General features: G+C 29.2%; 2 protein-coding genes across 4 annotated transcripts; one reads left to right on the top strand and one right to left on the bottom strand.

Moving 5' to 3' along the window:
• The first annotated feature begins 2657 nt into the window (after window positions 1-2657).
• On the top strand, window positions 2658-5572 carry LOC130966505 (peptidyl-prolyl cis-trans isomerase CYP19-4). The gene is made up of 7 exons (XM_057891317.1): window positions 2658-2818; window positions 3116-3185; window positions 3781-3828; window positions 3920-3943; window positions 4079-4261; window positions 4377-4452; window positions 5132-5572. The coding sequence occupies exons 1-7, from the start codon at window positions 2753-2755 to the stop codon at window positions 5268-5270; spliced, it is 606 nt and encodes a 201-aa protein (XP_057747300.1). The 5' UTR covers window positions 2658-2752; the 3' UTR covers window positions 5271-5572.
• A 1867-nt stretch (window positions 5573-7439) lies between these two features.
• LOC130964645 (SMR domain-containing protein At5g58720) lies at window positions 7440-14560 on the bottom strand. 3 transcript variants are annotated; one of them, XM_057889894.1, is made up of 11 exons: window positions 13800-14560; window positions 13445-13470; window positions 12640-12750; window positions 12425-12510; window positions 11435-11664; window positions 11104-11180; window positions 10932-10988; window positions 8834-8901; window positions 8624-8730; window positions 8403-8515; window positions 7440-7906 (listed from the first exon to the last, which is right to left on the bottom strand). In XM_057889894.1, exons 1-11 carry the CDS (start codon window positions 14365-14367, stop codon window positions 7778-7780), a joined length of 1572 nt encoding a protein of 523 aa, XP_057745877.1. In that variant the 5' UTR covers window positions 14368-14560; the 3' UTR covers window positions 7440-7777. The 3 variants fall into 3 exon arrangements, with proteins under 3 accessions (XP_057745877.1, XP_057745878.1, XP_057745879.1); XM_057889895.1 differs by having other exon boundaries at window positions 8445-8515; window positions 13800-14559; XM_057889896.1 differs by lacking the exon at window positions 8403-8515.
• Between the last annotated feature and the right edge of the window lie 9870 nt (window positions 14561-24430).

Here is a 24430-nt window from a genome sequence, read left to right as displayed (position 1 = left end):
GCACCTTGGCATTGCCATCATGGCACGTACCTACCTCATCTTCTCCCTCCACTTCTCCCTCTACCCAATTCGCATTTACTTTCGCGCACAGGGCATCACACACTCTCTCACGCAAGCCTTTTTCACTGGCACCCTTCTCCATCTACCCTTCAACTACATCCCCGTCACGCACCTCCGCCTTGGTATTGTCTGTGTCGTCACTTTCGCAACCTCCTCTAACCCCTCTATCCTTCTCTCCCTTGTCAGACGCATCTGGATCACCAGCCTCTATTGGCGCACGTGATCCCCACAATGACTGCCTCGCCGGCTGGAAGCCCTTCCTCTGCCTCGCCACTCTTAGCTACCCCTACGCCTTAAGTGGTGGTGGTACAAGATAATATTCCTCCTCTGTGAGATTCTCATAGACCATTTATCTACGTGTTTCCAGCATTTGGTTTGAGTTGTTCCAATTAGTGAGTGAGTGTGAGAAAGGAGGCAGATTAGGGACTTGGACAATACTTTGTGCAGAGGCGGTCAAGTGATATGAGAGAGAGAGAGAGAGAGAGAGAGAGAGAGAGAGAGAGAGAGAGAGAGAGAGAGAGAGAGAGAGAGAGAGAGAGAGAGAGAGAGCAAAATCATCATATAATTAATATTTTATGTGAAAAATATGATTTTAAACATTCAAAATGATATTAATAAAAAAAAGTTGATTTTGACCCAAGACGTTAGGGACCAAAAAAAAGTGTACTTAACTCTTTCTAATACTAGTGGTTTATCTCTATTAGCATTGTAGTCAGTAGTCACTATTGAAAACATATAATTTAAGTTTATCAAGAGTCTCTTAGCAAGGATATAATGGGCAAGTAATAAGCAAAAAGAATTTAATGGCTTAAAAAGTTTAATCTTAAAAGAAAATTTTTATGCTTTTTTGTTTATTATTTTGCCCGTCAACTTCAATTAATTCTAGTCAATGTTGCAAAAAATAAGTTAAAATTATTTTACTTTTCAACTTATTAACTATTTTGTGCTATATTGTTAGAATTTTTTGGAAATACAAAAATATAATTTGTGAAATTTATACTATAAAATTAAATTTAAATTAATTTTTGTGTTTTTTCTATAATTAATTTTCTTGAATATGTTAAAAAAGATGAGAATAATTAAATAAATAGCCGAAATATATAATGTATTGAATACCATTCAATCTTTTAAATTCATTTTTAACTTACACTTAATCAAAATAATATTAGGAGTTATTAATAAATTATCTCAAGCACTAAAAAAAAAATAATTATTAAAATATTATAAATGCTATAGTATGTCTACTGCAATCTTTAGTACGATGTGTGTTGACCCTTGATACCTTCTGTCCTGGAAATTAAAAAAAAGGATATCGATTAAAATTAATAATATTAGGTCATACCTCTACTAAAATTGTTATTAAGTTTGAAGTGAAGTAAATTTTTTTCAAATTTACCATTTTTATCATTTTAGTTTTTTAAATTTAAAATATATTATATTAGTCTTTAAAATTTAACTTTAGAAATTATATTAGTCTTTGAACTATTTTTAATATTGAATTAGCAAATAAAGTATTGAATTAGTTTTGACTTACTACTTTAGATGCATAGTTAAATGATATCATTTTATTTTAATGCTTAAATAAGATCAAATAAAAAGACAAAGATAAATTTATATGGTGTAAGAATTGTTTTATCTCACCTCATTCTTTAAAATAATTTGATTTTGTCTTATTTAAACATTAAAACAAACAAATATCATTTAGTTTCAGAGGCGGATTTAGAGGAACCAACATGGGTTATGGTCCCCTTAAATTTTTAAAACTTAAAATATATTTAATATAATGTCTACAACCTTTAACAATATACCTTCTAGTTTAATTGTTAAAGAAAGAAATTTTATACTCCAAAATATGAGTTCAAATTCCATTTCATGCATTTTAAATTTATTTTCTTTCTTTTGTTTTTTCAATTTTTTTATAATTTTTTATCTGTTATCGTATAAAAATACTTTAATTTTTATAATAATTTCTAATTGAATGTAATACATAAAAGTAAATTAGATTAAATTTTATTTTTTATGATATTAAAATCAAAATATATTAAATAAATTATTTATTAATATGAATATATCTTATATATTATATTTATTAATTTATTTTAAATACATGTATTAAAAGTATTAGAGAAATAATTTTATATTATTTATATTATATCTTTTATAATAAAGATAAAAATTAGAATTTTATGAAAAAAATTTAATATAAATAATTTTTTTAAAATTAATTTTCTTAATAATTATTTTTTTATTAAACCTTTCAATTTTAATATGACACTTTTAATTTTTTGTTTTTGACTCCCTCTTTATAAAATTTCTGGATCTGCTATTATTTAATTTTATGTCTAACATAATAAATCAAAGCTAATTCTAGAGATCAATATAGTACATGAAACTAAATTTTATGGAGTATTATAATAAAATTTGGATTTTACAGTCTTAAATAATAAAAGGCAAAAATCTCAGAGACTATAGAAATTATTTTTTTCAATTTAGACAGCAAAGAAGTCCGTTCTGATTCGCAACGTGTCGCACACCCATTGGTGCAGATGACGAACACAGGGTGCTACCATATAAAACGACAGCTCCCGCTGCGTATTATTCCCAACACCCAAACAGAAAACAGTCACTCTCCAAAGACGAAACATAGCAGCTGCGAAGCTGAGATCGTAGAAGAAACAGAAAGAAGCCTCAGATGGCGAAAACGACGTCGTTACTCCTCTGCTCTCTTCTCCTCTTTGGAACCCTAGCTCTAATCCAGGTTTCATCTCTCTCGTTTTTTTATTACTTTCCTTTTTTCTTCGGATTTCTATTACTTTATTGGATCGTGGAATTGCTGAGTGATTGAGCTTGATATTCTAGATCGAACTTCATTTCAATTTTCTATGTGAACAAAGAAGTCACTATTATTAAACTATGTTAATTGGAAAATCAGTCCAAAAATAAAACGAAATGATAGAAATTAGAATCAGAAATAGTTTACCTTGCAATTATTTAGCTCAGGATTCGATTTTTCAAATCAGTAAATTTAATTTTATGATCAATGTCTGGGTTACAGGCGAAGAAGGATTTGAAAGAAGTCACACACAAGGTTTACTTTGATGTTGAGATTGACGGAGAGCCTGCAGGTTTTTTATTTTTTATTTTTGTTTTTGTTTTTGTTATATATGAAATTCTAAGGTAGCTTAAGAAACGACTCTCTTATTGATTATGATTTGAATAAAAAAGTATGATCATAAATCTTGTATTGTAATCTTCTCTGTTCTTTTCCTTTGATGCTGCGATTCAAAGTCAAATAGTCAAATTAGGTGCAAGATGAAATTATCTTTTTGTCTGTGAATAGTATGTTTTGGATTTCTGCCTACCATAGTTTTTACAACTCAAATTGAGTAATGCTCTTCCGGCTTTCACAATCATCACTTCACATGTTCATATTAATCAAATATCAAACTAAGTGGTTAAAATAACAGGGAAATTGTTGGATGAATTAAGTTTGGCATTTTGTTGATGTAGTGAATGTGTCTCGAAGTGCATCTTGACTTATTTGACTAATTAATGTATACATCTATAGCAATAATCAGAATCCTCAGTCTATATTTCAAGGGACTTTTTATATGTAGATTGCAGTCATATAAGAAGTGTAATTGATAGATGCGGTTTGTGTTTCCCTGACTTTGGGTATCAACGTTTGACATATTGATGCTTTGATCATTGACTTCTCAGGTCGAATTGTAATGGGCCTTTTTGGAAAGACAGTTCCTAAGACAGCAGGTTTGGTCATTAAATTCTTCATCTTTTAATTTCGGTGCTTATCATCTTTAAAGTTAGCTGAAACTATGTTTTGAAATTTTTTGATTTGCAGAAAACTTTCGAGCTCTTTGCACAGGTGCGCTGTTTTTGCTGCTGTTGTGCATAGTTATTTAATCTCAGAATCAGAGAACCCGCTCTTTGTAATTCTTCTTGCATTGATTTGAAGAAATGATTGAGTAAAAAATTTAATATTTATGTTTAAATATATTAGGTGAGAAGGGAACTGGAAAAAGTGGAAAGCCTCTTCATTTCAAAGGTAGCTCATTCCACAGGATCATACCTAGCTTTATGATCCAGGGAGGTGACTTTACACATGGGAATGGAATGGGTGGAGAATCAATTTATGGAGAGAAGTTTGCTGACGAGAACTTTAAGCTAAAGCACACTGGACCAGGTTAAATCCTTTATCCTTTTCTTCCCTTTTATTATTTTCATGCTTTTTGATGACCAAAATTCATATCTGAATGTATAATGCAGTTAACACGTTTTGTTACTTTCCTTGTGAACAGGACTTTTATCAATGGCAAACGCTGGTCCTGATACCAATGGTTCACAGTTCTTCATTACTACTGTTACAACTAGCTGGTAATTAATATCTAGCATCTATATTAAGAACTTATTATAGATGAAAACAGATAACTACTGCTTGCGGTCTGTTTTCCCTTAATTTTTTTAGTACATGTTCAAAGGGCATGAAATCACAAATTTTTTTGTGCCATAAACTAATGCGAATGGATGCTTTCCACCAATGACTAGTACACTTGTTTGAGCTATGCTGGGCCCACCTTGTCAATCAATGATGGAAATCTACACTTAATCCATTCAAGTGGATGTTTCAATGATCGATTCCCTTCTATGGTTATTCTATGATACACTCCTGCGTCAAAAAATATAGGTCACTTTTCACCAAAAAAAAAGAAGATAAAACACCAACACACGTATTAAGAAATCACCAACTTCAAGTATATTTGAAGTGCTTAGACTGAATTACCTTGTATTTTCTCACCTTAAATTAAAAGCTTAGTGCGCACTTATTAGGAGCAGTTTAACTATGAATATAGTATAAGGGGAAGAAAGTTATTAACATCCTTGAACCATTCAAATGACTTATGTTGCTGGACAAAATTTTGGATTAAAAAATGACTTATATCATTTGACAAAGGGAGTATGAATGAGTTTCTTGTTTGTTTCATTAGTAATGCATGCTTCATTGCCGTAAGACTGTAAGAAACAATACTAATTAACACATTGATCTATTTGATAGGTTGGATGGAAAGCATGTTGTTTTCGGAAAGGTGCTTTCGGGAATGGATGTTGTATACAAGATTGAAGCTGAAGGAAAACAAAGTGGCACTCCCAAGAGCAAGGTCACAATTGCTGACAGTGGTGAACTACCTCTATAAACAGCACTTCCAACACTTCTCAGTTCCCAAACCAGTGTTTTTTTATGGTAGTGTTCCTGTTTTCGTTTGCATTGTATACTGGACTTGTTATCTTTCCTAAGCATGTACTTAATTGTTAACTGTATCTTTTGTTATATTCAGTAGGACCAATCCTTTAATGCGAAGTATGTTGAGGTAAAAAATTAAATTAGGACCGCATCAATTTATGCTTTTGTACTATCACTGTATGGTTTTTCCTTATTTTGGCATCATCAATCAAGGACAAAAGATGGGAATGAATACTATCACTCTTATTTTAATAATGTTAAGTATTTTTTTTTTATAAATTCATATAAATATACAATGTAAAAAAATTATGTATGGTTACATGTGGAGTGACATTATAAAAAAGAAGTGTGATAATATCATTTTTCTGGAATGATAATAGATAAATATAATGAGGAAATCGGTGTTTGTTTCTGGTTGATAAGTTTTAGATCCTGCAGTTGCTCTAACAGATATAAATTCAGCTCAAAATTACTTACTTCTTTTCATGTAGTATTCGGTGATATTCATATTCAATGCTTGGTTTGATAATTTCCCTTGAATCTGCACTTCACCTGCCAGACTGTCCAAATTCTGAGTGACTTTTAAATGGTAGCGACCATTTTTTCCATTGATCTTTCTATTGTTATTTTTTGTCTTAAACATCATAATGGGTCAAAAAGTCAAAATCAAGTTAGAGATATTAGTAAAGGTTTGAGCTCTGTTTATTTATATTTTTCCAAATGGCGGGTGTTAAACCCATTGAATTCGAAGGATGCTTGTCAAATGAAATGAAGAATCTCTGCTGATGTTAATTAAAGGGTTGTAATCCATAACTTTGCTCTAATACTTCATCTAGAACTCGTCAACTTTATTTTAAAGCACTCCTAGTCCAAAAGGGGGCTTCTTTTTCTAAGAAAATCAAATAAAGATTTATATAAGTCTAATAAAATCGAAGAGGGAGCTTCATTTGTAGTTAGTGTAGAAACACAAAAAACATGGTAGGACAAAACGTTTGTTGCAAATGTGCATATATAAAATTTTAGGTAAAAATTCACATGCAGTTGTGATGACAATTTAGTCAAATCTATAAAATCATTTAACGGTTTTCAATTATCAACTTTTTATGCGAAGAAAATAGTCGAAAACCATTAGATGACAATTTAGTCAAATCTATCAAATCATTTAACGGTTTTCGATTATCAACTTCACATAAAGACAACTGTACTTAAGTTTTCACCTTAATTTTCTATCTCTGAATTCGCTGTGCGAGGACATGGTTTATTTGTTCTACCCCAGTTAAATTTTGGTGCTGCCAATTTCGTCCTTGTCACAATTAAACAAACTCAACCCATTCTCCTCTGTTCCCGTGCCCCTAAATCCTCATTGCCATACACCTTTGCCGTCCCCTCCATGCCCCTCTCCTTGCCACCACCACCTCCCCATTTCCCAAGACCACTAGTCCCCAGTTCTAGCACCCATGTCACTTCACTCTTTTCTTCCTACATCGATTTTGCTTTGTTGGTCATTCCTCAATCCTAGGGTTTTAATTTCTATCGCTCCTTTTCTTTGATGTGTTTTATGCTGGTTCTGTACTGGCAAATGTATGGATTTAATCTATGCATTTCTATGGTGGTGGATGGTTTTGTTTATCTCAATGATAGTTGGTGGTGGGTGGCCTTGGTGGTAGCAACTGTTGGTTTGAGTTGATGGCAGTAATTGCCTCAATGGAGGTTTTTTTTTTTAGTTTAGATCTTTTAAAATTAAAAAATAAAATTGGTAACGTAATAACGAGAAAAATTAATCACTATTGAATATATAACTCCTATCATAACTCCATTATCTTAATGTAAAAATGATTAATCCCTCACCTTACCACTTTAGAAGAGTTTAATACTTTTTTTTAATACTAAAATCTTAAAAATTGTTTTTCAAAGCCGAATAAACAAATCAATCTAAACAGCAATAATTTAAATCAGATTATATACTTCAAATCAAATTGACTTTTCTTTCAAAACCTCAATTTGATAAAAGCTGCACACAAAACACCCCTACTTAAGTGCAATGAACTTTTGTGACCAAATAAAAAAAATGAAAAACGATGACATTGCATTTGATCTTAATGCAACAACCATAGCACAACTGTTCTAGAAACATGAGCATTAAACATTATCTTTGCATATTAATATGTACAGCAGTGATAGCATCTGAGGTCATTAGCCTACTCTGGGAATGTAATTCTGGCTCAACTTAGAATTTTAGAGCTACATGTCCTGCTTCATCATATAACACTAAACATGCCAAGGATCTCTATGCCCTCACAAACTATGGGACACCTAATAATAATAATGTACATGTCAATGCACATCTATAATTTACTTAATTTTTGTTTGCCAGTGTACTTACCTAATATTGGTACAAAGTAAAAGTTGACGATAAGCCTCTGGTTAAAAGCTTTAAAGCTTATGCAACCATGCTGAAAATTAATTGCTATCGCTATCACTGTCAGTGTCCAGAAAGCTAAACTCTCTCCAACCATTAAGTTTAATCAACAAAGTTCCACGGTTCTCTTCACACCATTCCATTCTCTCGTTGTGTAAAAGGTTTACAACCTGCATTAAGCAAAATTGATGAGGAAAAACAACATAGAAAGAGTTCCTGTCCCCCCAAAGAGACAATTTCTTTTCTTTATTGATGAACATTACTTTAGGTGGGTTTGGCATCAATCAGCCTACTAGGGGTAGAACATGCCTCCAGGCACAGTGGTTTTTGTTCCTCCAAATGGACAAAATGATCATTTGTTTCAAGGTTAAATTGAAAATCATAACTTGGGTATACAAGTTTAAGGGCACATTTGTTTAAGGTTACTTTGATGAAAGAAGTGAGGTTTTTATCTTTAAAAAAATTACATAAGCTAATCATTTCATCTTTTATTTAAAAAAATACAAAAGGCTTTTAGATTCTTAGTATAACATGAGATGAATCGCTCCCATGAAAAATGATTTTGTTAAAAATTACTCCTCCATCCAAATAAGCTTAAACAAACACACCCAAAATCATGTTTCTCACAAGCTGCAACTGAGATGGTAAATTTAATCCGACATGTACCACTTTGTTTAAGATTGGATAGAAACAGATGGACAAACATACTGATTGTTTCAGCTTCGACTTTCCAACACCATGCGATCCACACCCCGTGATAACCCTTAGTGTTTGTACAGCTTAACAAATAATAATTGAAAAAAGCATCAGGTAAAGAAAACAAATGCAATGCAAATGCAAATATAATTCAATAGAACATGCCATTTTAGTCCTTGGAAAATGCTTACATGGAACGTACGATCCAAACAGAAGGTGAAGTTTCAGCATTCTCATTGCCGGTTTCACGTGCTGCCCATGCAAATCAATAGTTATAACATTCTCTATACCCTTGTTTCTGCACATCACTAACAATAGCTTAATACAAGCAAGAACACATATAGGGCTAATGTGAAAAAAGAGGTGCTTTATGAATTTGCTATTTACAGAAGTCCACCCACCTAGCTATAAATATGTCATGGCTTGCCTTAGTATCTGCTTTCTGAGCTATTTTAGTTTGTTCTTTACCCTGATGAGATGAAGAAACAGTTAGCATTGTATCATAAGGTGAATTCATACTATAAGGTTCCATTTGATAATTGTTTTAGGGCAGAAATACAGAGAACTGGAGATATAAACCTATTTGTAAAAGGAGACAAATACAAAAACAAGCAAAATATCTCTATTTTAAGAAAAACTGTCCAACTTACTATCCACACAAAAATTGCGGACAGTAGGGATAAAGATAGATATATATCTGTTCTAGCTTGTCCCTATCTCCTGTTTATTTATTTCTGTCATAAGACACTTGAACACAGCTGAAGATCCCTGAAAGATAGAGGTAGTCTATACATAAACCATAACACAATACAGCAATCCATAGTCTAAGCAAACCATAACACATTGAAGAAAAGATGCTTAAATAAGTTTTTGGTTCCTATAAAATTTAAAGGTCTCTAATTAGTTTGTTCTGATAAGAGTTGACGTGATAGGTTAAATGCTGACCTGACGAGCTAAAACGTTGACGTACACGACATGTCACATCAACATTTAACCAGTCACCTCAATACTTGATGGAACAAACTAATGATAGAGACTAAAATAGAGCTTTTAAGTTTTATTGGACCAAAACCAAAAGAAAATCTTTTAGGACCCAAAGAAATAGAGTGGTTTCTTCAGTAGCCCTTCAATTTTAAGTGATTTAAAGCCCCTCTTATGTCACCCAATATAGTCATCGTTAAAATCCTTTTGTAACAAGTCTTTTCCAAAATCTCAAAAAGAAACAAGAAAAGGGTCCTAAATGCCGAACATCAAGCCTATTTGATTATTCTTATTCCCAAACAGTGAACATTTCATTTGCCACTAATTCTTCGTAACAAGTGCCTAAAATTTTTAAAATCATAACTATTTCAACTAAATTCACAAACCCAAACTTGCCAATCTCAGCAAGAACACTTACCAGCCTTAACACCATCACCATCACAGCCTAAACCGAAAAAACCCTAATTTCCCATTCATTGCACCTTCAATAAAGGCCTCACAACCAGAACACCACCTAAACAAATTAGGTGCTCGAAATATTATACAATTTTAATTAACAGATTGGTTAACATCCAAATTTCATTCATCATTGAATGTAAAGATATGATTAAACCCTTCAAAATAATTAGAATGTCACAAAGTTTAGTTTTTCCCTTCTGCTGATCCAATATATTGAGACTGTTACCTTGTGTAGAAGACCCGAAAAAGCAAAAAAAATCTAGATCAGTGTTCTAGCTGCAATGGTAATTCAGTGGAGATTGAGAATTTAATGGTTAAGGCTCTTGAGTTTTTAGTTCTTTTAAAGAGATCGAAGAGAAACATTGTAAAAAAATTGTGTCGTATTGATATATAATTGTTCAAATGCACAATTAGTTACCACATTTTCAGATGTAGTTGGGTAACATAAGAAGAGTTTCAAACCTCCTTAATTGAAAGGATCAAAGGGTACCCAGGAAAGAACCAAAAATACAAGTAAATCATTATCATTTGCATATCGAGCAAGCAAGTATGTTACAACTTTAAGGGCATAAAACAATGGAAAAAGAAATATACAAAGGAGGCAAGGAAGCATCAGAGCAAAACATTTGAATAAAACCATCCAAGCAAGGCGGGTCAATATTTAGGAGAGGGAGAAGGGTGTTGGGAAAGAATATAACAACCTAGGTGATTTCAATTTTCATTTCCCACCATCGTTTTCAGAATTTTGAAAAGAAAAAAAAAATTGATAACAGTAAAAACAATAATCTTGTTTTTTACATGTGTTTTCAGTTTTTTCCTTAACAAAATACTGGAAACAGAATGACTAAAAATGATAACAAAAACCAGACAAGTTCTAAACTTATTGAATATATATCAATTATTGACCAGAATTAGCAGCCAAGCTTTGAGCTATATCAACAAAGATATAGCCTAAGAGAAGATGAAAAGATAATTAATTATAAACAACCATCACATAAATTGCATGCAAAACTAGTGTCATTGTCACAACAAAAATCATCGTCTACCCAAGTTACAAACCTGGTCAGAAAGATATGCAGCATATGATCGATCTCCTTTGGCATATGCTGTTGAAGCCTGCAGAAAATGTCACACCACCTTTCATGTTCTCATCCTCAAATCTCAATAGTAACAGGCTTTTGGAGATCAGAAATTTAAATACATCAAAGTAAGAGACAGTCTGAAAACTTACTTTCTGAAAATAAGATTTCACAGAATCCCAATGCTGCTTTGCACCTTCTCTAAACACATGATATTCAGCCCCTTTAGCTATATAGCAGGAAAATTAAAGTAAATGATTTATTATGATTTGACAGCATAACTAAAATGATCAAATTTAGACATTCATTTGAGAAAGATAATACACAAGACTAAACAAACAGGAAGATATAACTAAAAGCAAACTGAATGTTAGTGAGATCAATAGAACCACAGGATATAATAAAATGGAACCACAAGGCACAAACCACTGGATAGTATTTAAGAGGCAATAGATGTAAGCATAAGTATTTCAAATTAAGTACCAAAAGTAGGTTGCTGAGATTCTGAAACATGTGGAGAAACATCAAACTCAGGTCCCAAAGACTGCATTTTCTTTACTACATTTCTCCAATTCATGGTGCCTTTGTCATGTTCAGAGCTTTTGGGAATGTTAAATAACGACTCCAACACCTTTTGAGGAAGTTCTGACTTTGTAATTCCTGGGCTAATATGAGAATTAGCTTTAGAACTAGTGAGGGCGTCCGCATAATTCCTAAAACCAAGAAACAACTATGCTAGTGGAGTTAGGTTCCAAATACTACGATCCTTTTATTAAAGACAGTTGATATTCAAACAAACAGGCCATGCAAAATTAAAAACTTTTATATTAATGTCATTTCTATGAAATCAAAAGCACATATATGTTTAAATTTATTATGGCGTGTATATCTGGTCAGAACTCATTTTACTACAGAGCCAAGCTAGAGCCTAGAGCTAATAGTATAGCACAGGTTCAAGATTGAATGTGACAGTTTAATTTAATTATACAAGGTGTTGAGCTTAATACCATTTGGCTCATGTAGCTTGAATAGAACAATGACTAAGATGATTCTAATTGATTCCCACATTACTGAGGATTTCAACATGACAATATCCATTGATTTCTATGGAGTCACTTCTTTGAAACTTAAAGGATGCAAATGTTTATGTAAAATGCAATCTAAATATTTTGCACCAAAACATTCATATTTCATAGACAAAATTCAATTTGTAACTTCTAATTCCACCATCCATAACTCTGATTTTTCCCGCAGAGATTGGTAGGGATAACACAATGATGACCAAAACAGTTAGATTTATTACATCCATGACTCTGAGAACCTTTATCAAGCAGTTTCCTTTTGGGGGATCACCGGGTTTTTTTTGGGGGGGGGGGGGGGGGGGAGATGAGAATGCAAATAGACAAATCCATAAGTTGTAGATAATGGTGGACTATGACTTGGTAGAAAAACAAATCCATCAATATAATTTACCTGTTAAAAGATCCCAGAGACCAAAAATTATCAGAAACTTCACTTTCTGATGAAAGAGATGTGCACTCTGATCTCCTATCTATCAACTGTGACAAAATTTGTCAATGAATGAATGAATACAATGTACCGTAAGGTAGGATACACACTGAACAAGTTAGAAAACGATATTCTTAAAGGTATAATTCCAGTAAATAAAGTCGTATATTGTCACTCACATTGTCCTTGTGGCCAACAAGGAACCTCATGTCATAAATATTGTCATTGTCATTGTCATTCCTCGGTTGCTCATTCATGGATGCAGTTAAATCAAGCAATACATCCAATGCCTAGAAAATCATTTAAACAGTAAGTAATATAAAAACAAACATAAAATTTTATTGATTATTATAGCACTCCAAAAATTAATAAATAGATGCAAAAGAAGTTACCGCAACTTCAGTGCTATCCATTTGAATTAAATGTGTTGATGAAAATAGAAGTATAATATGAACAGATACACCAAATAACCAATTGAAACTGAATATTTCTCGCTCAATCCAGCATCCAATGCAAGAATAAACAATAAAAAGGAGAGAATTAAAACAGAAATATCGCATCTATATGTTCATACAGATTCTCCTTTAATCTGAGATAATAAGCAGAGTCAAGATTTTAATATGAATAAGAAAAAAAGTAATTTAAAATTTGAGTTCCTCTACAACCCCCAATTTGGTGGAATATAACATTGGATGAAGAGTGGTTTTAGGGTTGATCAAACCCTTCTATACCTCTGATCCGTTGCTGCTTTAAGAACCAAAAAAAAAAAAAAAAAAAACAGAAAAACAAAACAAGAGTTTGCCTCTAAACCCTGCCCATCCCCCTCAAAATGGAACTTGCAAGCATGATACAGATAAATAGGAGACATAATCCCTCAAAGAATCAGGGACAACCATCGTGGTCTAAATATGTGCACACTTACCATGAAAAAACAGCAAACGAGAATGATTTTAAATGAAGTCCAATTTCAGATTGTCATCGTACCTTTTCAATATCATATCCACATTGACCTGCAAGTGGGGAAAATGCTACAAGGTCAAGAGTTAAATTTACAACAGCATAAATAATAAGCATCTATATTTTATTTTATGCGTAACTTTAAAAACTATTTGAGGTAACCCCAACAAAAACACCAACAACAAACAATGATCAAATAGATGAAAAATTTAGAAACAACCGTTAAAGTTACAAAATTGTTTATATGTTCCTCTCTCCACCAAAACCCACTAACAAAAACAGACCAAACCAATGCATTTTTCTAGTATCTTAACAAACAAAGAAAAAGAAAACAAATAAGCTGAAAATAAAAAATCACAAATAAATAAAACAATGTACTCACAGAAAACATCCCTAACAACACCTAAGTTAAGGTCAGAATCATTTCCAAGCATTGAACAAAGGAACTGTTCTGCCTTGTCCTTATCAACAACACCGTTATTTTCAAACCCTTTGTTCTTATTCTTGTTCCTCCTCACATATTCCTTCCCTATAACCGTCGAAACCGTTCCAGTAGCAGCAATCACCTTCTTCTTCTGTCTACTATTTCCCTTGAAGCACCCCACATCTTCACCATAACCTACATCCACAAAACCTTCGGAGGAACCCGAAGTTGAACCCAAATCGGAAACACCACCTCCGCCACCGGAGGACGAAGACGAAGTTGATGAAGTGCACACCGAAGAAGGATCATACACCAAACCCTTCTTCCTTAAGATCTCCGAAGCCCTTTCGGGATCATCCTCCATGGATGATAAATTGAAAGAGTTAACGAGATCGTCCAAACCGGTGATCTGGTTGCCCTCTGGTTGTTGTGGCTGTTCCTCTTCTTCGGATTGAAGAGGTTCCTTCTTCTTCTCGTCGAGCTTCTTCGGCGAAGATTTCTTCTTCCTCCTCCTCGTGTTCTTCATGGGAGAAAAACAGATCTGGTGAGAAGCGAAAGGAGGAAGAAGGTTTTAGAAGAAGCTGAAAGGATTCAGGAGGGAGCTGAGATTTTGATGAACAAACGGTTGATTGTTTTCAATGGAGACTTTTGTTGGTTCGGCTTTGAAGAGAGAGAATCTGAGCTTTGAAACCAAATACCAATAATTATTGGAAGAAAAATAAATAAATAATTGGCATGCATTAATGGGCTATAAGATTTAGATATGGAAGTAGGATTAATAATATATCTTTAATATTGTAATTTATGTTGTTTTTTAAAATTATGGGAGGTATAAAAATCGGAGAGTTTGACTATAAAAATCGGACGATTCGATATGTTAACTCTTTAAATTAAATCGTCCCACATTTTAAAAAAATACCATCTTAAATCACAATTCAAAAAAATAACATTATTAATTCAATATTAAAAATAAAAATGTGGCTTTAATTACTAGGGACTAATTGTTTTTAATATTAGGATTTATTTGAGCGTTATTTTTGAAAAATATTTTTTAAATGATATTTTTTTAAAAGATTTTTTATAAAAATAAAAATTATTTTATATTTGAATATCTTATATAAAAATATCTTTTTATTTATTAATTATGTTTGAATAAAATAAAATAAAAATATTTTTTATTTATTTATTATGTAAAAAATCTTTTTTTTAAGAAAGAAATTTTTTAAAATATAAATTGTAATTTCTCAAAAAATATATTTTTTAAATATTTTTATTTTTATTATTAAAAATTTGTTAAATACACTTTAAAATAAAAAAATCTTTTTTATCAATTTAATATCTATTGTTGTGATATAACCGTGTGTTTTCCTGATATATTGAAGACATGAAAAAAACAAACATTGTGAACGATTTATGAAAGACAATGAAAAATCTTAACAATGCGAACAATAGATTGAATGTTTAACTCAATATATATATGAAAAACAAAAAACACTCTACAAATTACTTAAATAAAAAAGTTAATTCAATTATCTTAAAAAAATAATAATTTCAAACCCTAATTTACTAAAATATTTCACTCCAACATCCTTTTCTTTTCAAGCGGCTGTCATCTCATTTTCATTAATAATTATCCCATTCCACTATCACCGATTTGCTTGCCACACGCCGCCCCTGGCGTCGCTCACCTATAGTGAAAATAACCATCCACTTAAGGATAAAAATAATCATCTGAATATCTAATAAATTGAACATTTAACATATTTTAATTGTATGTAACTAACACAATTCAATCAAAATAATCATCCACGTAACAATTCTCTAGAGATGGCGTAGCATCATAGAAAGCAGGAAGGTGTTGGAAAAAAAGAATTCTCTGGAGAGTTGAAAATGGCAGATCAATTAGAATTAAGGAAGATTCTTTGGTCATGAACTTTGTGGCTATTACCCCTAATCCTACCCCAACCTCAGATCATGCTCCAAAATGGGTGTCTGAACTAATTCAATCAAATGGCCAGTGGAATCAATAAAAAATAACAGAGACATTCAGCCTAGCAGTAACAACAGCTATTTTACAAACAAATATCCAGGAAGGAGAAGATAAGGTTACCTGGATGATGAACCGAACTGGTGCATACACGGTTGCGTCTGGATACAGTATTGCTTTCCAATTCAATCATCCACCGCTTGAGTTTCTTCCGGAACAATGCCACTCGAAATCCCTTTGGTCTAGCATCTGGAATTTGAAAAGCCAACAAAAAATTAGAAGCTTTCTTTGGAAATTACTACATAATGCCTTACCGGTAAAGCTCAAAATTAGTGCCAGAATTGAAATAGTGAACTCGACCTGTCCTAGGTGTGGTTCGGTGGAAGAGTCAATCCACCATTGTCTGTGATTCTGCACTGATTCGTTGGAAGCTTGGCACCTAGTGGATTTCCCCATCCCAAACCCATATGAACACCCTTGGCGATGTTGGAAAGAAGTTACAGAGAAAATGGAAGCTTTCAGTGACAAATCAAATCGAATGGAGCTAGCAGCTAATCTTCTATGGCAGCTTTGGAAGGCCAGAAATCGCTTCATCTTCAATGGATACAGGAAACCTCCATCCCTTTGTGTTGAAGAAGCCTGTACTATGCAACAATAACGAATGGGATGAACTGACTTTACCTTTTCTTCATTCTTCTTTAATGTAATAAACTTTAACTAAATTCATTTGGTGGAACTTTTCCTTATGTATCATTTTAGTGCATGTAAGTCTTTATTGAACCTTTTTCTAGTAATGAAATCACTATCTTGGAGAAAAAAAATCATCCACGTAACAATTAAAATAACTATCTGTATACATACTAAAATGTTCATCCTAAACTGAATCATTGAAATAGTTTCACTGAAAAGTTATGTTGAAAATGACGCAACGACTATAGTTGATGAAGTGATAATGGAATTAAATTAATGAATAAATGGTATGTATGTAGTAAGATCTAATAATCAATATAGGAAGTAGTTGAATAATTCTATTGTTGGAATTTGTGGTGAAACATAGTTTAGTTTTGAAGGACTAGGCATGACGAAAATGGTACTGTTGTGAAGTATAGGGCTCAAATCATAAAAGAAGTTAATTATATCTGGATCCGAAAAAGAAGAAGAGCATGGTAATATTATCGGTGAGAATAAACTTGAAAGAATGGGAGAAAGCGAAGCTGGTTCGGAAGAGAGGTGCAAAAACAGCGGCAGTAGCGTTAGGCTAAGCGTCGGAGGGCGAGGCGCGTCGGACTGACCGACAGAGGTGAGGGTGGTGTCAGTGGGAGGATGGGGCAACATCGGTATGGCCGGCAAGAAATTTAGATGACGGCGAGTTTTGAAAGTGTATTGGAAGTTATAATAAGATTAGAAATAACTTTAAATGTTAATCTTAATTTTTTAAATTTTAAAATTTGAAATTAAATAATTAATTAATGATTAATTTTTAATTGTAAATTTACCCCTTTTTAATTTATTGTACAGATTGTACGCACAAAAAATTCTCAAAGATGCTATTATTATAAAGGGTAGTGCTAGGGAGCTAATGGTCTAAACGTACAATGTGTACAATAGGCTAAATCTTTGGTCTATGAATAAAATGAACATCACCCATACTATCCAGAATAACCATCCGGATACCATGGATAATAAACATCTCATGTCATAAAATTACTCATCCCAAAAACTTAAGTTGATTTTAAAGTTCACCAAGGATCGAACCTTTGACCTTTCGGATTTATAACTCTAATACCATGTCATGAACCCACTCATCCCAAAAACGTAATCTGACAGGACAATGTAACACTAATGGTCATATCTCTAATACTTCCTAAACCTCTATTGTACACATTGTATACTTAGACCATTAGTTCTCTATACTTTTTCTATTATAAAAGAGGAAAAACAAAAAAGCCTTAGGGATAGTAAATACAAATACTAGTAATTTTTATTTTGACAATGTTTAATTTGCTCTATTTAATATTCATTAATTGTTATAACAATTAATAAATACTAAATAAAATAAATTTTGCGTGTTTTTTTATTTCTCTAATATTATTATTTTTATGAGGCTTGCTATACATACAAGTCTTTTTGACTTACAAGTTTTACAAGTTGCTACACATTAGAGTCTTTTAATGCGTTATTTAATTTCCAAAGCGCTACACTCACCGTGAATTATGAACGACTCTTCTTCCTCTTCCTCTTCCTCTTCCTCTTCCTCACTCACCGTGAATTATGAACAACTCATCTTCATCTTCCTTTTTCTCTTCCTCTTCCTCTTCTTCTTCTTCTTCTTCTTCACTCACCGTGGATTATGAACAACTCATCTTCCTCTTCCTCTTCCTCTTCCTCTTCTTCTCCTTCTTCTTCTTCCTCCTCCTCCATGTATTTCTTCGTTATTCTCTTTGCCTTTTCATTAGTTGTTTTATTTGCGTTTATTACTGGTATTCTTGCTTCGTTTTTTTCGATTTTCATAGTTTTCTGAAATCAAGCTTTGAAACGTTTGAAGATAATGAAACTTCAGAAATACACCCAAACGATTACAGAAAATACACCCAAACGATTATAGAAATACACCCAAACGATATTTTCGTTATTTCTTTGTCTTTTCATTAGTTGTTTTACTTGCATTATTACTGGTATTCTTCTTCTTTTTTTCGATTTCATGGTTTCTGAAATCAAACTTTGAAATCGTTTTGAAAATAATAGAACTTCAGATCAAGCTTTGAAATCGTTTTGAAAATAATGAACTTCAGAAATACACCCAACGATTACAGAAAATACACCCAAACGATTATAGAAATACACCAAAGGACACTTTATGCATAATTCAGAACTCTTTCTCTTTCTCCTCCTCATATTCTGCTGCTTCTTCTTCTTCAAAATGATTTCAGAGCTTGATATCAAAAATAATGGAAATCAAGAATAACGAAAAAAGAAAACAAAAGAGAAAGCACGTAAATGAAGAAGGAGAAAGAGAAGGCAAAAAACGAAAAAAAAAGAAGAAGAGGAGGAGGAAGAGGAAGAAGAATGTGCAAGCAAGAAGAAGACGGTGCAGTGAAATCTTGTAAAGACTTGTATAAAAAAATGCTTGTATATGGAGAATTTCTCTATTTTTATTTATTGATTTATAGACACTTTTATGCAAAGCACAAGATCAAATTCCCAACACACAGAAGAGAAACGATTAAAATAGCTTGTTAAAATTTAATTATTAGTCAAATTAATTTTCTAAGTTTTCACTCAATTAAACTAGCTTTTAATTATTTATATTCCATTATTTTTCATTTAATTGTATTTATACTGGTTAAAAATTCTCATGAAACTATAAACTTGTTTAAATGATTTTTTTTTTTAAATATTTTTTTAGGTATTTTTAAATTAAAAAATAAAAGTAATTTAATGATTAGATATCTTATGAAGAAATATTTTTTATCAATTAATTATATTTGAGTATAATAATATAAAAATATTTATTTATTTATTATTTTAAAATATTTTCTTTTAAAAAACATAAAATTTGTTTTTTTAAATCTTTTTAATTTTTCTAATTTTTTATTTTATTTAAAAAATTTATCAAACACATTAAAATTAAAAAAATATATATTAAAAAATGATTTTTTTCTCTCTTAAAATTTGTTTGGATAAGCTTTAAAAAAAGATATTTTGTTGAATATTTTTTAAAGATTTTTTAAGAAAATAAAAGTAATTTTATATTTAAAAATCTCATGTAAATTTTTTTTATTTATCAATTATATTTGGTATAATAATATAAAAGTATTTTTATTTATTTATTATGTAAAATATATTTTTTAAATAAAAAAAATATTTTTAAAAAAGATATAAATTGTAGTTTTTAAAAAATTTTATTTTTTTAATATTTTTATTTTTACTATTAAAATTTATCGAACTCACTAAAAATAAAAAATTATAAAAAATTTTTTGTCAAAAACTTAACAATGCTCAAACAAACTCTTAATGATACACAACAAAGCACCAAGAATATTTTAAATCTTCTATCATAAGATTTTAAAAGATATTTTACACAACTAAATAATTTAAAGTTTAATATTACTCAAATGCAACAAATAAAAAATGATTATATTTAGGTCCTGTTTTTAATCTATAAAAACCGCTACAACTTGCTATTATGCATCGTGCCTTACCTAAAAAAATGAAGAAAATTCATGTACAAAATTCATGCATGAATAAACCGCTATAGCAAGTTATTTAATGAAAAAATGAAAATATATCACAAACTCGAATGGACATGTAGTTTACGCACAAAACCTAATCCTCTACTATGTACAGCGGTTTTATAAATATCAATTGCTCTATAAATACCAATAAACCAAGAATATGAAAAGTGATTCGTTTGTAAAAATTTATGTTCTATAGTTTGACCAGTAGATAATAAGGGTTTAGATCATGACAAATTGAAACTTAGTTCGTAAATTTTTGGAAGAGATTTTTTTAACCAAAATATAATGATATATAATACTTTAATTATGAAGAGAAGATAAACATTAAAAAAATCTTTTATAATTATATATACAGTGTAATTTTCAAAAATTTTGGTAATGACAATACTGGAGAGAATTTTAGAGAATTCTATCTTATTTTATTACCTTTTATGGTTTCCGATTGAAATTTAAAGATAAAAATTCTTATTTTTAACAATTATTAAAAACAACATTTTATAAAGAATGTATGATTATTTTTTTGTGCTTTGTACAATTTATAAAAAATGTGGACAAAATCTTAGATAATAATGTCAAAAGTGTATGAGTGAAGTGGTTGTATATTTTAATCAGGTTTGTATGAACTTGATATTAGTCTTTGTTTTTTTTTTTATTAAAAATACAAGTACACCTACTAAATTAAAGAATTTGTTTATTTGTGTAGTTGAAAGAAACACTTCTCCAAAAGCAAAAACAGTTGAAAAAGAATTATATTTAGATATATTTATATAAATACTTTTTATTTAACTACAGAATAGTTTATTGTTTTGATATGATAAATATATAAATATTTTTTATATATAAAACTATAATTATGGGCCGGGTATGTAGAAAAAAAAAAACTTATACAAATCACTTTTCATATTCTTATTCTATTGGTATTGTCATTAGTATTTAACTAGTATTTTTATTCATAATAATACTATTAAAATATAATTTTTTTAAATTACGGTCCACTTTATTCTAACAATATAAATTATGTATGACACAAAAATTTTATAGAATCAAACTATTTACAAAAAAAATTGTAAATTGACAAAAATTTTCAACTAAAAAGACTAAGATATCTGTAGATAAAAAATCAAATAATAAAATTTTTAATTATTATTTTTATATGAAAAAGTCTACCTTTTTATTAATAATTAATTTTAACATTCATTATCTAAAATTTGAAACAATTTAACACGCATACTTTTACATTTAATTATGTGCTAAGTCCGTTGCACAAATATAAATAATTAATTTTTATACTTACAATTTAAAAAATAATATTTTTTCTCTCTATGTATATAAAAATATAATTAGATATTAGCATAAAAAAATCATATTGATAGTTATAAAAGTAACTCAAAATTAATTTTTTTTAAACAATTGAATCTTGATTTCTAACTTTTAATTATAACATTAGTATTTTCTCTAAATTATATGTAATAAATATTTGAAAGAAGAGAAATAAAAATATAAATTAGAAAGATAAATGGTCAAAAATTTAAAACTAAATAAAAAACTAAAAAATATGTATATAATAGTATTATTTTTTATTTGAATATTATTTTGTTATTTTTGTTTTCTGTAGATAGAAAAAATAGAGAACAAGAGAAAATAGAGAGAAAGATACAGATGAAGAATAAGAGTGAGAGTTTGTTAATTTTTGGAAGAAAAAATTTTATTTTAATTGTAACAAAAAATATTGGATGATATATTTTGGTTTGTCAAATTACTAATATAAAATATAAATTATATATATAGAGTGAAAATGGTAGAGAGAAATAGAAAAATAGAAAGAGGTAGATGAGAGAATTTAGGAAGGGAGTTTATTAATTTTGGAGAAAAATGTTTTCTCTCAATTTTAATAAGAGAGTATCATGTGACATATTTAGTTATTAAATTAGATAGTAATATATGATATATAATACATAATATAGGTATATTTTAATTTTAATTTTAATATTTTAATTTTAACTTTAATACAATTAAAGAATGTCATGTTGCATATTTTAATTGTTAAATTCATAATTAGTCATTGATAATGATATATAAAAGAAATAGAATGGTTGAAGAAACGAAAAAGATAGAGAAAATAAGAGGGATGGGAAAATAATTTTTTAATTTTAAAAGAAAAAATTTAATTTTAATTATAATAAAGAAATGATATATGACATATTTTAATTATAAAATTAGTAAAAAAAAGAAAAAATTTCTTAATTTAAAAAAAATGTAATTTTAATTATAATAAAAAAATAATATATAATATATTTTAATTATAAAATTAGTAATATAATAAAATCATTAATGTTTATAAAATTGCTATACATAATAGAAGATTACGTTTTGTGCGTAAAATTTTATAAATTGCTATACATTAATGTTTATAAATTTTATAGAACCATTAATGTTGATGCATGTATTTGTTTTGTACATAAAATTTTGTTGACGACTATGAAGTATAAATATTTTGTTGAGTTATTATATTTGTGTATTGGATATATTTTAGATACGATATTAATTGACACACTTATTTGATATGCGTGTTTAACTGTGTTTTAATAAAAGATAAAAAAGTTTTTAGATACATTTAGACATATTTAAATACTATCATGTATTAACATATCTAATCTTATTTTTAATATATATATTTTTTAAATAAATTTAGATATAGTATATATATTATTTATTAAAATAAAAAATATTTTAAATACTTAATATAATTAAAATAAAACATTAAAAATGATTAAAAAATAATTTATATTTTAATATTAATAAAATATCAAAATATCATTATAATTATTTAAAAAATACTTTATATTTTATATGTATACATATCTCTATATCTTATAAAATTTTAAAATTTATGTATATAGACATATCTCGTGTCATATCTTATCCGTATGTATGTCAATATTCGTGCATCATGAATTAAAAATAACAATTTATGCTTTTCTTCATTCTTCGGGTAAATTGCGATCCAGAATAGCAGTTTACATACAATTTTTGAAAATTTTAAAGATTGTAGCAGTTTTTATAGATTAAAAGCATATTCAAGAATAATCATTTTTGCATTTGTTGTATTTGTATAATATTAAATTCTAAATTATTTAATTGCGTAAAGTATCTTTTTAAAACCCTTCACAAATTTGCAATAGACGTTTAACATAAATTAAAATCCTCACAAAATTAAATTGTTTAAATTTCTGAGAGTAGTATTTTGAAACCCCCACACTTAAATCAGAATTTAAATGAAAGAGGGAAAACAAAACCCATGCAATGGAAAAAGGAAGAAAATAAATGGTTAGTCATTAGTGGTTAGAGCGAGTATAATGGTGAAAAATATGAGAATAAGAATAGTCAAAAAACAAATAAAAATAAAACATTTTTCATTTATTGTAAACAAATTTTTCAAGAACTGTAAACACATTTTTTTAATAGGATTTTGACATTAATATTGTATAAAATAAAATATTTTTCAGATAAGAATTAAAGTCTTATTTCAATCTATTTTTTATTTTTATTTTAAAATAGATAATTTTTTATTTTATAAAAATAAACTCAGTAAATTAAAACTGCAGTGTTAGAAAAATTTAGAATATGCAATATTTTCTTTTGAACTTTTTTGTTATTTCATATAAATTAATATTATATATTAAATATATTTATTCAACTCAAAATTAATCTTGTATATTTTCTTTTGACTTTTGAGTTTTGACCCATTAATATTATATAATTTACTTTTGGTAACTAATCTCGTATAATTTTGAGATATCTGTGAAAATGATTAATTACCAAAAATAAATTATCGATGAGTTATTCATTTTTAGATTATTTTATGAGTAAAAAAATTATTTTTCAAATTTTACTTGTTAGTTAAACTAAATTTTAAATTTCCATTTAATTTAATTAATCTTCTATTTTTTCAATATCAATCATATTTGTTTTTAGAGTATTTTTAATGTTAATTCTAATTTTAATTTTATTTTAAATTTTATAAAATAATATATAAATATTTATGAGACCCTATCTCATAAATAATATTTTTTTTTGTTCTTAAAATAATTAAAATATTTATGTGAGTAATGTTTGATTAAGTTGTCTGTATAAGATTGTGTTTAAAAAAAAAAGAGAAAAAAAGAAGAGCAGAAATTCTTTAATAACTTTGTTTTATTTTTTTTTCCTTCAAATTTTCAACTCGGACACACAACTTAAAAAATTAGAAAAAACAATTTGCACAAAAAATTATTTAAAAATTCATTAAATCACAATAATGGTCACTTTTAAGCAAAAAAAATAACTCAAACAACAAATAAATTTGTGTAACTAATAAATTTAGA

This window comes from Arachis stenosperma, chromosome 1, assembly GCF_014773155.1.
Source record: "Arachis stenosperma cultivar V10309 chromosome 1, arast.V10309.gnm1.PFL2, whole genome shotgun sequence".
In the NCBI taxonomy this organism is placed as follows: domain Eukaryota; kingdom Viridiplantae; phylum Streptophyta; class Magnoliopsida; order Fabales; family Fabaceae; genus Arachis; species Arachis stenosperma.
The sequence above is the reverse complement of the archived record's forward strand: the minus strand, read 5'-3'. Positions and strand labels throughout refer to the sequence as shown.

Excerpts from the sequence above, each read along its gene's own strand:
- LOC130966505 (XM_057891317.1), top strand. The coding sequence starts at position 2,753 with ATGGCGAAAACGACGTCGTTACTCCTCTGCTCTCTTCTCCTCTTTGGA. Across the intron at positions 3,829-3,919 it reads GACAGTTCCTAAGACAGCAG|AAAACTTTCGAGCTCTTTGC; the intron begins GTTTGGTCATTA and ends TTTGATTTGCAG. Across the intron at positions 4,262-4,376 it reads GCTAAAGCACACTGGACCAG|GACTTTTATCAATGGCAAAC; the intron begins GTTAAATCCTTT and ends CCTTGTGAACAG.
- LOC130964645 (XM_057889894.1), bottom strand. The coding sequence starts at position 14,367 with ATGAAGAACACGAGGAGGAGGAAGAAGAAATCTTCGCCGAAGAAGCTC. Across the intron at positions 8,516-8,623 it reads GTTTGGATCGTACGTTCCAT|CTGTACAAACACTAAGGGTT; the intron begins GTAAGCATTTTC and ends TTATTTGTTAAG. Across the intron at positions 7,907-8,402 it reads ATCCAATCTTAAACAAAGTG|GTTGTAAACCTTTTACACAA; the intron begins GTACATGTCGGA and ends TGCTTAATGCAG.